Source organism: Coptis chinensis, chromosome 5, assembly GCF_015680905.1.
Source record: "Coptis chinensis isolate HL-2020 chromosome 5, ASM1568090v1, whole genome shotgun sequence".
Lineage (NCBI taxonomy): Eukaryota > Viridiplantae > Streptophyta > Magnoliopsida > Ranunculales > Ranunculaceae > Coptis > Coptis chinensis.
In genome coordinates, this window is record NC_141460.1 from 80,452,322 (window position 1) to 80,470,686 (window position 18,365).

At 35.0% G+C, this 18,365-nt stretch overlaps 1 protein-coding gene and 1 pseudogene across 1 annotated transcript; one reads left to right on the forward strand and one right to left on the reverse strand.

Moving 5' to 3' along the window:
* Window positions 1–3,209: 3,209 nt before the first annotated feature.
* LOC147499204 (uncharacterized) lies at window positions 3,210–3,668 on the reverse strand. The gene has a single exon (XM_086563438.1). It carries the CDS (start codon window positions 3,666–3,668, stop codon window positions 3,210–3,212), a length of 459 nt encoding a protein of 152 aa, XP_086419564.1.
* An 11,708-nt stretch (window positions 3,669–15,376) lies between these two features.
* On the forward strand, window positions 15,377–16,783 carry LOC147499205 (uncharacterized; annotated as a pseudogene).
* Window positions 16,784–18,365: the final 1,582 nt, after the last annotated feature.

Genomic DNA, 18,365 nt, shown 5'->3' on the forward strand with positions numbered 1-18,365 from the left:
TTATCTGCAACACCAAAATATTTCAAACCTATGAGGTTGCCTAAATATTGTATTATTTCCTATGTCAATATTTTCAACTGTAGAGAAAAAAATTCCCATGGACTTGGGTATTGAACCTCTAGGAACATTTTCACATACACTTAAGACTTCTAAGTTGATACAGTTACTCAATGAAGATAGAAATTCCATATTACTTCCAGCTCTACTTCCCAATCTATTAGAACCAGCACGTATTCGGTAAGGGTGTTACAAGCTTCCTAAATCTTCAGGCACTGGTCCACTTAACTAGCTACCTGAAACTAACATAGTAGTGAGTTAGTCCCTTCTTCAGATGTTTTATGACCTCTGTTCTACTGAGTTTTTTATCCTCTTAGGCCTGTTTATATTTCTATAATATAAAGGGAGAGGAGTTATAAAATGGAGACATAAGGCTATTATAGACTGGGGGTGAGATTTAAAGCTTTCTTTTGCATTTGTTACACTTTCTCTTCTCTGTGTTTCACTTAAATTTTAGAAGCTTCTCAGGTGAAATTGTCATATATTCTGTATAGGCTACTATCAGTAAGGATATAAGAAAATATTTGTTAGAAAGATTTTATTTGATTTTAAATATTTGTTGACATAACATCACAATAAGAGTTTTGATTCTATGACCACCAAATACATCGCTTTTCATTACCAGCATGTCATCTCATGTTCCATGATAACTATAGTATATACCGAACCCTAATAAAAAAGAAAAAAAAAAAAAAAAAAAAAAAAAAAAGCTTTAGTCTACTGCCAAGCATGGAGAAATTAATCATGTCTTGATAGTAAGCATCAAACTTGGTCTTGGAATTGAAGCTTTGACAACATATCAATAGGGTCATACTGTTGTTAATTGTCACAAAAATCCACTGGTTTAGCAATCAAATCTTTCAATAAATCAAATTTGGCTTATATGTTAATGCATCTCATTCATCCGTACGTTACGTTATTTTAGGAAAATTTTTGTTTATAAATGTAATCTTTGTACTAACTTTTTATTGAATTGTTGCAACAGAACGGCTGTAGCTATATTAAGGTTAAATCTACATGCAGACAAAATGATGAGTAAAAAGGTACTTTTGAAACTGAATGCTTAAGAGGCTAGGTGCAGATATAGTTGTAGTTCTTTTGAAAATTTGTAGGTAGACAAAATAATTATCATGTGAGATAACTTGGAAGTGATAAGAAAGCTGAAAAATAAAGGCAGGGGAGTTGGATTGGTGACAAGAAAATAGAGTCCATATCATTGGACCTCCCTTATCAAATTTTTGTTTGGAGTTATAGATTTAATAAGTTTTTGGAGTAACCTTGGAGGCAACTTGGGAGTCTCAATACAACAAGACTTGGGTCAATACTATGTGACTGTTTTGTATATGTATATGTATGTGCATAGACTTTAGTCTTTTCTTAGACGTTCTTTTTTTACTTTTGTCATCTGTAACTTAATAGCTTCTATATTATGGTTCAAAAGTTCAATACAATTCTGCTATGATGGAGATGTACAGTTATAAGAATACTCATTGTTATACAAATAGTTTGGCTTAAAAACACGTGTGTATGCACGTGCATCTTACTAGTATATATATATATGAATAACGTTATGACGCCACTCGAGTCATAACATTATTCATTTTTTTTTATTAATTAAATTAAAAGCTACAAAAGAAACACAAAAATCTAATAACTATTATTTACAAAATTAATATTGAGTGCTTATGGAGGGTGTATGCTACTTAGATTGTTTTGGATTAGGATGACCTTTGTTATATAAACATATGCATCAAATTCATTCATTTATCAGAAAATTTAAGAAGTCATTATCCTATCAAATATTGTATTTTTTTTAATCTAAAAATATCCAAAAAATAAATTCCTCTATCTAGCAAAATGCTACGACATAACAACCAGTCAATATTTCACACTCATTGTTAGCTGATCTAGATTCAAATCCTCACATACAATGAAGGGTTCCTTATTTCCTAACCATATGTATAAAAAGAAATTGAGAAATAAACATCAAAGCTCAAAAGTTATGAAATACACCTTCTCTCAAACTAAAGAAGAACTTCAAGATACACGATATTAGTTGTGTGGTTTGAAGAATCAGGAGGGAGGATGACACTGATTCGTTTTGAAAAAGTGCATCTTGATAACGCCACATATAATTGACCATGGCTAAACACTTGGTTTCACAAATCAATACCAACATACTTAACAGACTGCCCTTGTGATTTGTTTATCGTCATTGCAAACGACAATCAAATCGAAAACTATCGTCCGGGTCATTTGAAATGGTATTTCATTGGTCGGCGGTGTTAATGATATTCTCGGGATAAAGCGTACATTCCTTGCTTTTTCTCCAGTTAAGATTAGAACTTGCACCCCGTGTGGCTTTGTGCACAAAATCATCAGGCGCGTGCCGTTACAAAGTCCATCTGTTGGCACTATATTTCTCAGCAACATTACTGGGCATCCCTTCTTGAGAGTAAGCTTGAATGGAGGCAACCCAGAAGGATCAAGTGAGTTCAAGTACTCTATCAGATAGCTATTTGCGTTACCACTATCAACAACACTGGTAGCACCTAACTTGTTAGCAACTAAGCAAACAATTTCTTCCCCAGGAAACATATCTAGTGCAGTAGCATTTATAGTGCTAACGTCATTGTTGTGTGCTGAAAGGATAGTCCGCTCGATCAAATAATTTGGGTCAGCTTCATACTGCTCACTTAGATCGGGATATACATTATTTAGCAAGTCATGAAGATTGTTACAATTTTGAATCTCTGGCGGCAATTGAATACTTTCTTCTTGTTTCATTCTAACCTGAAAATTTCAAATGAGAGCATATGAGATGAGTGATTGTGTATAATTTAAAATGGTCAGCAAAAAGCATTATTTTTTTCAAGAAATTAAGTAATACCTCCATCAAGAAATTGGAGAATAACACGCTCTCACGGCAAGTCACCGCCTAATCTCATATTTTGCACTAAAGATAAAACATTGATATGTTTTCGTGAGCAAAGACCTTCTCGATGATGCACCTACAATATCCTCACATTCACCTTGTGGTATTAACCGCGAATTTGTCAAGTCACCGCCTAGAACAACAAATGATTCCACCAAATGGTCTTTCATTGTTACAAATATCCCTGAGTGAACGGTCAATCGCTTCAATACAAAACCTATGCTTTGATCAAGACTTCATCCCAAATTATCAGTTTTGTTTCTTTAAATAGACCTGCTTGGAGCGAATCCTTTTTGAAGCCGCACATAGAGTTCTCCAACACATCAAAAGGAATAGAAAAAGTTGAATGAGATGTTCTACCACCATCTAATAAAAGCGACGCAATACCAGATGAGGAAACTGCAATCACAATATGTCTTAGATGACGACATTTAGTCAGAATCGTATTATACACAAATGTCTTTCCTGTACCTGCAACTCCATTTAAGAAGAAAATTCCTCCTGCATTTTGCATGACTGAATCAACCATGGTATCAAACGCATGGCGTTGCTCATTGTTAAGATGATTAATGTTACGGTTGATTTGTTCATCTTGTAAATCAAACTGGAGTTGGTGTTGCTCCCAAATTAGTCTATTTCCAATCCATTTGTTCCATTTTTTGAGTGGTTGGGGCATCGGGGGAAAGTCTTCTAGAGTTTTGTTTTTAGATTCCATGAGGAACTGCTCCAATAGATGCAACCCATAATCACACCGTAGGAAAATTGTGTATTAATAATATAATATAGGCTATATGAAGGAGGCATTAATATAATATTTGTCACCTGCTCTTTTGATGGATTAGAAATGTTGAAGATAGTTCATAATTTGTGCGCCAGGTCGTTCCATATACTTGTTGAGAATCTATTCCACAACAGATGTCGTTGCACTGGATTACATCCCAACAGAATAATGCCGAACAATCTCCTTAGCTGATATCCAGTATTCATTATCGCTGCTTCTTTTAAACAATGTATCCACTCTCTATCATCTTCAAGAAGTCCACATGCAACACACGCATCCTTGAATGTTGGATGAGGAATACCTTCAAATTTGTGTAGATCATCAAATGATGTTGGGCCTTTTACGATGCTCAATAGTAGACGCAAGTAAAACCTCTCTCCCTCGTTGGGCTTGGAAAAATATATCCTGCCAATAGCATAACCACTGCTTCTTTTAGTCCATACCTTTTTTGTTTTGTGCCAAACAAAGTGGTCGGGGAATTCTTTGTAAGTATAGGTCCGAGAATCTGGATTTGAAGCACAACAGTCGAAGAATGAAATAAGACTCGAATTTTGTCATTTCGCCCTCTTAAGAATATTCTCCATCGGTTCCTTAGGGTTGAACACAACATGATGCATACCTGGCAACAAATCATAACTTAACAGTATGGCATTCCAGTATAACTTAATAGTATATTGATGAAATTTGTTTAATCAAGTGTTAAATACCTGGCAAGTGAAGAGATAACCTTACAACAGTTGGAAACTCTTCATGTAAGGAAAACCCAAATAGCCGCCAAGCTGCTTCTGGTGGTCCAATATATCTGGCATCAATGTACTATTTAATCTCATTTCGGCGTGTCAACACCATTGTTGTTCTCATTATTGCTTTGTAGATGGATGTACTTAACACATTGCAATCCTGCACACACTTCAACATTAATGTGACAATTAAACATCCTCACCAACTGTGGATTATATGGGACAATGTTCCTATTATCAACCTCTTTGTCTTTCACCATATAGACACGTCCCGTGTTGTGACGCATATAAAGTGGATAACCGTCTTTTGTATTGTTGTCACGCCCTCAGAACTCATGTGGAAAATGCTTTGTGCACTTTCCATACACGGTGAGTTCATATTTTTAACACCACACGGTCCATGGATCATACAGCTTTTTATTGTATAAAAATGCAAGGGATCCTTATCTGGTTTGGGAAATTCTACAGATATAATTCGATCAATTTGGGCTGCGGTATGAATTTTATCTTCATGCTTGAGGAAAAAGAGTGCATGCATGTGCGGGAGGCCACGCTTCTGAAATTCAATGGTGTACACATGAGCTACTTCACAACCAAACACATTTTTCTTCTTGATAAATTTCATTAAAGCTCTTCTCTTCAGTTCGAAAACACGGGCAAGAACATTAGGTCGATCAAATGCATTTTGGTTCTCCAAAAGGGCATCTTGCACTTCTGGCCAGTGAGGATTAGCCATCATCGTAAAGAATATATCTAGATGCTTATTGTAACGTGTTATAGCCATCGAGTCTTGAAAGATCTCATACATGTACCTTGGACTTCCAATGAATGATGATGGCAAAATAAACCGCTGACCAACCCGGGGATCCGTTACTCGCCTAAATCTGTCAAACTCATGTGCACTTCAGCATGAAGATCCTTTTGGTGGGTTTAATGATAGTATAGCCAATTTTGCTCAGTAGAAGCCCAAGCATCACACAAAAACTCCTGAAATAATTTTCCACCACGGAGTATTGCTGAATATTTAGTATGACGTTCAAACAAACGATATGCATAGAACACCATCTGAGTCAATCGCCTCGAATTGTCGTCATTGACATCATAAACTTTCATTTCGGTTGACCATCCAAGCTCACCTCGAGGGAAAAACAAAGGATAATGCAGGGGTAGATAAGCGGGATTACATTCATCAATCCGCTTCAGTGCATTGCCTGATCTATAATGAAGAATGATATCTCTTGTGCTTCTGATTTTAGTTCCATCCCCAGGTATAACAACTGCAATTTCATTTGCTGAAGGGAGATTGTATCACCATCGGTCAGTAGATGTATTATAATGGAGATAAGCTGCCACGTCATTTTCCTTAGCTGTGCGAGCACTCAATATATCATATGCTTGACAAATTTTTTCAGCAAATCTATTACAATCCGACGATTAATTAATGACATCTAAAACATCACGCCTCAATTCTGGATTTCGCGATGACGCACATCAAGGGCACCGGCTGGGTCATAAACATAGAGTCGGGCATAAGTCGGATCTTTCTCGTGTTACGTAGTAACAATTCAATTTGATGGCGTAATTCACCATGAACGGTGAATGGAATAGACCGCTACCATCAATATATTTGGCCATCCGGTGACAACCGAGGCCGGTAAATGCATTAGCCAAGTTATCTTGGGAAGATGTTGTCTAAATGACCTAGCTTTGGCATCACTACCATCATATAGATCTTGAATCACAGGAGGCAATGGACTAAGTAGAGGAAGACTGACTTTTCCTTGTTTGCAACACATCCCGAAAAAGGGTCTTTTGACTGATGTATTTGCTAGCCTTTCATCTTTCCAGTGCAGAGCTTTACAAAAGGAGCATTCCACATCCATCTTTCTAAGATAATGGCGGACATTGTTGTTCATATTAGCAGGTTCTGCCATATTGACACCAGCTGTAAGAGGCTGAAAATAATCATCCACATCCATTTCGCTTTGGGTGTCACTAACATGTAGGAAAAAAAATCATAATGAGTTAGGAATGAAATTTTTTTTTATTGAAAACAATGCTATAGAAAACACAATGAAATTCAACTTACATATATGAAGACATTGATACTTGAATATTATGAAGGTCTGCTTCTAAGTTCCTTCTAGTTCGCTTGTTCATTCTACCACTTATGCACTCTTTTTCTCTTCTATTGCGTTGGGCCAACTTGCGTCGAGAAGTCTAAGAAGGTGTATAAGCATTGGTCGGACTAACACTAAGATCATCCACTTCCATTTCGTTTTGGGTGTCACTAACATGTAGAAAAAATAATTCATAATGGGCTAGGAATGGAAATATTTTTGACTGAAAACAATGCTATAGAAAACACACAAATAAATGAAACTTACATATGGGAAGACATGGACACAGATAAATTTTGAAAGCCTGCTTCTAAGTTCCTTCTTGTTCGCTTGCTGCTTCTACCACTTATGAGCTCTCTTTCTCTTCTATTAATTGGGCCAACTTGCGAGAAGGAAGGTTTGAGGGTGTAAAAGCATTGGTCGGACTAACATTATGAGTGGATTGTAGAGGAGTAACTACAACCTCATTTTGCATAGGAGGTGATTGGACTTGATGGCCTTCATTTCCTTGTTTTTCCAAAACCAACATTTTATATTTGATAAAACATAACCATCAGAAGGCAGTAAACAACCACTGCATATAATGAACGTATATATGTTACATACCTTAGCAAGGGTAGCAAGCACATGGTCAATGATCCATTGTTTATGCTCATGTACTCGATTTATATAATCCAATTCTCTTTGCTGCATGATGCAAGTACATGAAACGCCGCATAAAAAATTAAATGAGATCATTGTCAAATTAACAAAAGAGTTTTTCTTTGTTACAAAATTTAAAAGTTTGAAATCATGTAAGAATCAAACATAACCAAACTGTGAAAAGGAACTTCAAATACCGAATGATGTAGTAGGGTTCATTGGTAGATTTAGGTGGTGCGTCGACAACAGAAACATCAAGTGCACTTGCAGGTGGTGCCTTATCCATGGCTGATAATCAAACATTGATAAAGAAATTACAACAAATAAATGAAAGTGGTATACAACTATGATCAGGAACAACTATTAAGGGAGGTTTGGAGTCGTGCAAAATGCAACCATGTCACCAGTACCTCCAATTAGAGTTATTGACATTTGTATAATTAAAATATAAAGAGTTTCGATCCACTGGAACTTCTACCAAAGCTACACGCATGTACTATACTTTAGTGTGCATAGCAAAAGGGTCTAAAAGCATAAAAGAGGCAAAGAAAGAAAGTGCAAGAATTGAATAATGGCAATGTTCGTCTCGCAAAAGAAACAAAAACAGCATATATAATCTAAAAAGATTGCTTCCCTTTTGCCCAACTACAACATAGCATTTTTCAGAACACGGATCGCAAGAGATACACAATGGAACACTTCAACATTGCAATCCAAATGATAAATTATAGAAAAAGTTCTTCTCGCAAAAGAAACAAAAACAACATAGTCTAAAAACATTGCTTCCTTATTTCTTCGCGGGAAATCGAGTTTTCTAGTATTATATCAGTACAATTATCTCCAACATTGGCTTTCTAATCTGACGGGTCATAACTTTTTGGTTCATGCAGTTATTATTATGTTGGAACAACAGAGTATGATAAAATGTACAATGTAGTATGAGCTAAATTCGTCCCTGACTAATAAGACGCCCATTAGCCTTTAGGCACACAAATTAAGATTTTACGCTGGGACAAAAGTGAGAATGGTGAGGTCGATGTAAGTAATTATATTTTTGGTGGTAAAGCTAGAGAGACTAAATAAGCTGCAAGTAGTATTAACTTATCGAATCGCTCATACTATAATAAACTTTGAATGTCAGCTGAGGAGGTTCATTTGTCCCAGGAATATGTTCATGCGGATAGTTAAGAGGGCTGCATTGTCACATAATATGAGCACACCATTAATGCAGGTATTCCAAATGGAGGTGGTTCTAAGTTTTTTTTTATTATGGGACTTGCGGATACCTGATCTTGTCCTTACTCTTAGTCCTTTCCATATTTCCTTCTGTGTATTGTCCAAGACCACATCAAGACCTCAATAGTTGGGACTCCCCACCATTGCCCAAAATCACCATTGGTCAGGTACTCAGGTCCAATCCATCTATCTTACATGGAGCCCCTTCACGTACAAAGTGGACAAACTCCACATTGGAATCTCACAAAACATAAAAATTCTCTCCTTAAGTGTCCAATTGTTGATCTCCCTGATAAAACAATTACCCATATATTTTCATTCCCTCTAATTCTAGTTACATATAGGTGTGAGAATAGATAGTGTATACAGAGCATGTCAAAATTTTAAGCTAGAGAGAGAGGACATACATCTATAATGAAAAAGTCAGGTATGTTTATTTTCCAAGTTAAGAAACTCAAGGATACACCAGCTTTCAAATAATGTGGTCCTCAGCCTAAATTACAGGAATATCTGGTTGAATAATTCATACGTTAAAAATTATGGCTTACTTGCTTGGAGACAAAAATTACCTGCATGTTGTTGAAAAAGTACCTGTTATGGGGTTTCAATCTTGTCCCTTCCACTACATATCATATCAAATCTACCCTGTCATAAAACACAAATTAAAACATGCATATGCTGATATGCTAGTACAAAGTTGAATGCTTGAATTGGTAACTACTAATTTACAAACTCTACCACATGTACTACCATTTCGTGTTGCAATAGCCAGAGACACATACTACCATTCTGTGTTGCAATAGTCAGTCAGTCTGGATTAGATTTATATAGCGTTGGATCAATCAATATCTTTTACTATTCATGTTGTAATAGTCAGTCAGTCTGGATTAGATTTATATAGCGTTGGATCAATCAGTATCTTTGAGTCGTAGTTTCCTAATTGGAATCAACTTAGATTAGATTTATAGAGATATCAGATATGATTTAATATATATATCTATGAGGATTAATATCAATGGAATCAAGACGTATTAAAAGATAAAAGATAAAATTGTTTTTATCTTTTATAATAGCTTATTCCTCTTTAGTTTATGACATATATATCTATGATGATTAATATCAATGGAATCAAGACGTATTAAAAGATAAAAGACAAAATTGTTTTTATCCTTTATAATAGCTTATTCCTCTTTAGTTTAGTTTAGAGTAAGTAGGACTCTTAAAATAAATTGATTTATGACCGTAGGATCATCCGAAAACTGCTTTCTCCCCGACCGCTCGATATAAACACATAAAAAAACCAAGCTATTTTATTAGACATACCTATATATATCTATGAGGATTAATATCAATAGAATCAAGACGTATTAAAAGATAAAAGATAAAATTGTTTTTATCTTTTATAATAGCTTATTCCTCTTTAGTTTAGTTTAGAGTAAGTAGGATTTTTAAAATAAATTGATTTATGACATATATATCTATGAGGATTAATATCAATGGAATCAAGACGTATTAAAAGATAAAAGATAAAATTGCTTTTATCCTTCATAATAGTTTATTCCTCTTTAGTTTAGTTTAGAGTAAGTAGGACTCTTATAATAAATTGATTTATGACCGTAGGATCATCCCAAAACTGCTTTCTCCCCGACCGCTCGATATAAACACATAAAAAGACCAAGATGCTTTATTATATACTAGAATTTAGCCCGTGGCTACGCCACTCAAGCCATATTTTATAGTTATGCATACTGCTTGAATTTGAGTAGTTCGATTTATGCAAGTACCAAAATCTGTAGGAACGAAGAATAAAAATTTACGTGAAGTACCAAAATAAGTAGGAAGAAGAACGTATAAGTGCCTAGCAATTATTCTCTAAAAAATTTCTCTAGAAAGAATACATATTATCATAGATCATCAAAGATTTACCAAAACAAAAGGGAACATACTGAATTTTATAGTTATGAATATTGCTTGCCTACAATAATTTGAATTTGAGTAAATCGATTTATGCAAGTACCAAAAACTGTAGGAACGAAGAAGAAGAATTTATGTAAAGTACCAAAATAAGTAGGAAGAAGAACGTATAAGTGCCTAATAATTATTCTCAAGAAAGGATACATATTAAGCAGAGAAAGGACAATATTGTACTTGCCGAATTTGAAAGTTGGCATTTGTTATTGCAGTGACCATATTCCACATCTTCATCTTTTTCCTTTTTCTGACCAAAAATTAAGCTCTTATTTCTGTTGGGTCACTTCCTCTAACAGCCAATTACCAATAGCCAATTTCTATGTAACTCTATTTTACACCAATCAGTCCTTTTTCTTTTCTTCTTCTCACTTGATATTTTTGCGACATATATTGCTTTTAAATATCGTGTTCTGCTCAATCACAATGTGGCTGAGTTCCTCTCCCCATCCTAAATTAAAGAACCACTATAATAATTAGATAATAGAGAGTACCTGAAGAAGTTTACTAAGAAGACTTGGAGGAGTGTCTCTCTTGTGCCCAATCTACTTGCTGAATCCTACAATCAGAAGTTGAGAAAGTAATGAGAATTGCAAAAAGTTCATAACATGAGTATTGAGATTGCAACAACTGATAAACCGAAAACGACAACAAATTTAGGAAAATAAGATTGGTTTACTAATAAGTAAATGTTGAACAGGTATACTAATATGCATAGTACTATTGTTATTATTACTAATGCTAAATTGAAATCCCCCATTTCAATCTCGTTAGAATTAATTATAAATTATGCGTGGTTGTTGTTTTGTGCAACAGTGCAATTGTAAGTTCTCTTTAATATGTAGGTAAGTAAAGTTTGAGTCAAGTTCCAAACTAACGAACTTTATGAAGTAGTGAACTGAATATATGGTTACGATCTTATAACAAAGTGAGAGCGCAATCATGTGATGCAAATTATCCAAGAAATAAAGATATCAATCCCATAAAAACTTTCAATAACAAAGACAAAGAGGAACGTACCTGTTACTGAAGAAAAACTGAACTGGAAGTGGCTCCATTCTAGATTATAAAGTTGATCGATACAAAAAAATAATAAATAATAATAAAAAAATACTCTAGCTAGCTTTCTCAAGGAATATGGTGGACTGTAGTCGACAGTCGGTATAAGTCAACGGGGTAGCATTAGTGAATTGCTAAGAATAAGGCAATAAGGTGACAATCAAACTAAGAATTAAAGACTCGCATAAGAATTGGATGAAAACACCTTCTATTGCCGTTAGAAAAAAAAATTTATATGTAAATTATTTGCATGAACGCAAAGGGGTAGATCTAAGATGCAATGTGTTATTATAACCATTATGAACAGATTTGGTATAGGTAGAATTTTAGAAGCAAAGATGCTGATCACAGTGAAAATCATAGAAAAACTGCCCATACCGGATACACTTACTTTTAGCGATAAGTATGAGAGCCTTAGCTTCAGTTTATCTATAGACAGCCAACAGATGAAAGGGACTACCTCATTTGGTTCTCTAGTTTGGGAAGATTATGGAGCTAAGCATACAGTGAGGAGTCCCATTGTGGCTTATAAAATGGTTTAGGAAATGGTTATGTTCGGATGACAGTGATTCAAGTGGAAGACTGTTGTAGTATTGGCTATTGATGATTAGTCTAGTGTAGCCATTTTAGAGCAAGACATACAAACTTGTGTAACCCAAGGTATAATTTTTTAACACCGAAATAAATGTGATACTTGAAGTTTAGATAAGTATGGCATTTATGAACATCAGGTTGCTTTATGTTCATAAAAAAATTCAATGATCAGAAATTCACTTCAAGTTCCTTAAAAAGATGGTGTTAACTAAAGATATTATCAAGTCAACTATTTCTACTTCTACTGAGTGGATTGAATTGGTAAGTGTCTGATTGAGCTACAGAATCCATGTTCCTAACATCATAACTATGATCTTTAGTAACATGTTGAACACCTTGCATTCTAATCATAATGAAGATTTTATAGCTGGCCTGTGAGACATGGTTAGTATTTCTTCCTTAGCAACTCTGGGTTTCTCATGTTTAGCCGAACAGAAGTTCTTTTATTTCATATATATAACCACAAAAAAACAATCAAAATGAAATATTCAATCCTTAACAATAAAAGCAATCAAACTAAAATGATCCAGTCTAATCAAATAATAAGCTTGTAAAAAAAGTATTACTAATATATTCTATGTTGACTATACTTTTAGTACACCTAACACGAGATGATTATTTGTCAAGATTAGATAGCTAACAACATCATAACTTTTTATAAAAAATTCCATTTCCCCTTACATATTTTTATTTCGCCTGCATTCGGATAAAAAACAATTGAATAGCTTTAAACTAATAAGAATTTACAGATGTAGATAAATGAATAGAGCAGTAGTACTGTAGATAAAATTAAGAAAAACTACAGAGAATCAAAATTACCAAAAGACGAAGTGCAAAGAAAAAAACAAAATAAAATAGGGACACAATACCTGACTTGAAAACTGAAGGTCACGTTGAGAAGAAAGGAAGAATATAAGTTGACGTTGAGATATCACTCATCAATTTCCACCGTAGAAGCATTTTCATTCTCCGGCCACAAAATGGGCAGTTTTTAGTAATATTCCTTCTTCTTTGTCAAAATGCACGGGCAGTTTTTCTATGATTTCACTGTGATCAGCATCTTTACTCCGCATAATCGCTCTATGAGTGAAAGAGATTGACTTGCACAGATGCCGAATATGTAGGTTGGTTGGATAAATTAGTGTTCTAAAAAACGTTAGGTGGTAGTCGGGCGGTGGGAGAACGCCTAGCCCGTCTAGGCACTACCTAGAAGGCCTAGGCGCTAGACGGTTTTTTTTCCTAATATATATAGTAATACATACATATACTACAAGAAATGAAGAAAATCATTTACCATAACTCAAAAAATAAACACAAACAAAGATACTTATTACAAAAATGCGTAATAGTTGAGGAATATTGACTTCATATAAAAACATACTCTTTGTTATAGTGACATATAATTTACATTAGACTTAAGTCTTTTAAACTCATTCAAATCTTAAGCCTACACGGGCCTTTTTTTTACATTTAATCATTAAAAAAAAAAAAAAACTTGACTGGACTGCCTAGAGGCCGCCTAGACCCACCTAGCCCGCCTAATCGGTCTGCCTAGACCCGCCTAGTCGGTTCACCGACTTTTTAAACGACTAGGGCCTAGGCGAGTCGGTTGGGCACTGCCTAGCACCTAGAGACCGCCTAGACTGATTTTTAGAGCAGTGGGATAAATTTTTGTAGGCAATGGAGAATGGAGACCGAATGATTGAAAAGAAAAAGGGGTTTTGCCCTCCATGAAAAAAAACTTGACTTCTTTATTAGAGTCTGCCTTTTAGACCCGCCTAGTCGGGCTTCAATCGACTTTTTAAACGACTAGGGCCTAGGCGAGTCGGTTGGGCACTACCTAGTGCCTAGAGACCGCCTAGACCGATTTTTAGAACAGTGGGATAAATTTTTGTAGGCAATGGAGAATGGAGACCGAAAGGATTGAAAAAGAAAAGGAGGGGGTTTGGTTTTAAATAAAACCTTTTTGTTTTTTATCTATGTTATTTCTTCGGTTGGGATTTAGTTTGTTTAGAGGGTTTTCTTTTTTTAAATAAAAAAGTCTTATAATCACCGTTAGATCATCCCAAAACTACTTTCTCCCTGACCGCTTGATATAAACACATAAAAACCAAGTCTGTTTTTACTTTATATATATATATATATATATATATATATATATATATATATATATATATATAAGCTCAAGCACATTTTCTCTCCTCACCATATCACTCCATTTTGCACCTCGAGCAATATGATTGGCTCCTAAAAAATCTGATGGAATAATAATTAGTGACACCTCCCTAGGTTTGTTTAAATCTCCCTAATCTATTCTTAATTTTCTATGGACTCCTCAAATTAAAAAAAAAAATAACAAATTAAATAAACCTTATACAAATTCTATCGAAAACCTAACTTTTCTCCTGAAACTACGATTGTCTCTTATCTTCTTCCCTACTAAGCAAGAGTTCACAGTAGCCCCACTACTGCATCAAGCCAAACTAGCAGCCATGGCACAAATACTTATGGCTATCAATCATACATAAGTTATCCGTGCAGAAATTAAGGAGAAAGATTTATCCGATTAAAATTTCAGTGGATTCTATATAGGTGAGAATCGTTTATGCCATTTGAGGTTTAATAAATCTGATATAAAATTTCCTGTTTATTGTGTAATTTTTTTTTGGGCCTTTGTTTTTTCTAAATGTTTCTGGGTTGCATGATGAAGGAGCAGGTTTGATACTAATCATCTTCTTTGTCATATGAACACAACAATCAATGTTGGATCCACTATGTTTATCCAAGCAAGGGAACTATTTTTCCAAAACCTATTACCCTAACCAAAAAACCCTCGAGTAAGAAACCAAAAAGTTCCATCAAGAGAACAAAAATGATTTGCCAAAATTGCGGTTGTGTTAGTAATATAAATATGTATATACTAATATACTAATACATTTGTAATACATTTACAGAATAATTATCATCATAAAAGCTTAGATACCAACGTAAAATTTTTGTTTTTCTCTTTGTTTCTCATTTTGCTTCTCTTCATGAGTTATGCCATTAACTTTGAGGATATTACTCTATGAAATAAAAACCTGGAATATATAGTTTTGGGATTCACCACTTTGGTGTATTGTTAGTTACATACGAGCATCTGAGATGATCAAATTCGGGGTACTAAGCTATGAGAATGATAGGGTTGATGTTGTTGTTTGATGCAAGCTGGTTCTATTGCACGAAGCTTTAAATAATAGAAAACATGGACATTGGCAAATCTATAGAGGATCAATTCTCCAAGCTGCATCCATGCTTTCCAGTGGATACAAGAATCGCCAAAGTAGGAGCTGGCCCAAGCGGCTTATCGTCAGCCTATGCACTGGTTAAGCTCGATTACAAAAACATAACCGTGCTCAAGAAATACACACAGTTGGAGGCACGTGTGAATCAGTTGACATAGAAGGTATGCAGTATTTTGAAACCAATGTCCTTGTATCAATTGGCATTTTCTATGCAAAATTCTCATATTGTGGATACCATATCTTTTTACAGGAAGTTGCAAAATTCAAAGAGTTGGATTCCACAAGTTCACACTCATTGAAACTATAAAAAAGTTTCAGGACATGAAATAAGTGGAAAATGATTATGTGTCTGTAATTCCTATGACCTTAAAACTCCAAGTCAGCTTTAGTTAGAAACAACTATTTGATTAGTTTGTCAGAGTTGGCAACTCAAATGTTAAAGATTCAGTTCATCTTTGCAGGAAGAGACAAAGAACTCAAATTGAATTGGGATACATGCAGTAAGTGAATTGAAATAGCATCTGACACAACTCCAGAATTTCTCGAGTCTCATGGACTCAAATCTGTCCCCAAGGCGGTGGCTTATGGATATACATCGTCCGGATATGGCTTTGTCGAAGACATGCCATATGCTTATATACATGAATTTATCTGCACTTCTATGGCAGGTAAGAGTAGGCGTTTTAGAATAGGATATACGAGTGTTTTGCATACGATTAGTCAATCTTTGCCAATAGAAGTCCATTGCAGCACTGAAGTTCTAGCAATCACACGCAACTCTTCTGGCATTACCATTGATGTCAATAACAGTGAGGGAGGAAAATGAATTTTGGAATTTGATAAAGTCATAATCTTAGGCGCTTTTCCTTTCAACAGTGGAAAAACTTACAAATCTCCTTCTTCAACTTCAGCAGGTGCACCAAAATGTCAACTTCGACTGTTTCATAGTGTTTTATTTTCCATCTTAGTAACTTTCAAAAGTTCGTCCTAACACAATTTTCTTCCTGCAGCAATCAAGACGGGAGTCATAGGTATGACCGAGCTCGAAGTGGAGTTGTTTAGTAAAGTGCAGTCTATCGATTACTATACAACTGCTTTGAAAATTAAGGGTGTGGAACATATCCCTAAGGGGTTCTATTACTTCGGGAATTTCATGGAGGATCCCAAAACTATTGGTCATTCAGTTGCAATGCAAAAATTCTATGAAGACATATATTTTTCTATTATGGTCTTATGGAAACTCCAAGGATATCAGAGGACCAACGGTGACAAAGGTTGCAATTGATGTGGTAAACAAAATGGGAGCAGAAGTGCAATCAGTTGTTTTACAACAACGTTTTAAGTATTTTCCTCATGTTAACAGTTAAGGTATGCTCAATAATTTACTCCAATCTGTCCATTTATTTTTGTTCAACATTTATTTTGTTCAACATATACTAACTTTTATGAAAAGTTGGAATCCCGAACTTCAAGGTCTCAATAACACTTATTATGTAGCGGTTTAATGGCATTTGAGCTCCGCAGAGAGAAACTCATCTTATGCCATGGCCTCGGGCAAGCTAGTCGTTAGCTGTTTTTCCTTATGTAAAGGTAATTTTGAAGATCATTGCTTTTCAAACCGGGATTTATGACATGCATACTCTACAAAGCGATTGTTATAACTATCGTGAAAGCGTTATGTTCTACGAGAGATTGTTACCGCTTCATTCAGGTTTGCGATCCTCGAATATTAGAGGAGCTAGTTCCTAGGATTAGAATTTCACGATCCGCTTACTACCCTTGATGGCTATTTAAAGCATTGGGGACTCATAGATAGAATCAACACCTCGGCCCGGCTTTCGCAATTGAAAAACATTATTTGTTCCCGACTCTTCGATCTCCGAGGGTGTGACGCACTTCTCAACTCCCAAAACCCATAAACACCGGTTTAAATATCGCGGATAATAAAACCCATAAAAAATTTTTAACTTGAACAAAAGTCTTCATCATGACAAAGATTCACAAATAAGATTAGGTTACAACTCTCCTTTCAATAACTCTTTAATAAAATTTTACAAAATGAAATACAAAAATATTGTCTAGATCGAAATTCTATATCACCAAAACAAATCACGAGGATCTAAACGCTTAAAAAACCAAAACCAAACTAAACTCCGTCAAAACTTATCAACTATGTTCGTTGAATGAACACACCCGATAAAACTGCAAACATTATAAAATCTTTGGTGTGAGTAGCTCTAAAAAACATCATACAAATAATTAGAAACCTGGCGGCTTTACTTATGGCGTTCGAGTTCTTCAAATAGGAGACTAAACCTCAATCAAACTTATCAAACTATGTTCATTAAAGACGAACAATCACAATTAACTTCCAGAAACCACCGTAAAACGGTCGCAAGATTATAAAATGTTTGGTGTAGAGTAGCTCCAAAAACAAATATATACTTATACAAATATATACATAATCCATTATGGCGCATAGTTTTCCACCGGGCTTTTTTAAACTTTCAATTCGACTAATATGACATGTCTTACATAGTTTCTGATAATTAAATCGGTATAGTTCCTCCAATCGATTCCACATAACTTCCCTTAACCACACAACAAACTATCACAGCGATCATAAATAAGGCATGTAGTTCCTCCTCCATCGAGGCAATTATCTAAGTAAACAAATAACCAACCAAAATATTACCATAATTAGATTATTTCGCGCCTTTCATAATGTCCCTAAAATTCACGTCAGATCTTATTAATTTTTATATGGTTTTAGCACCAAATCGATAACCCAACGGAGAAATACGTGTACATCCACATGCCTCCCGCACATAATGAACCACTCATAATAAATCCACCACTGGCGGGATCGCACCGAATTTAATTGAATGTAAGCCATTATGTAAATATAATGCGGCTCAAAATATTTTCATTCGTATATTTTCGCGCGGA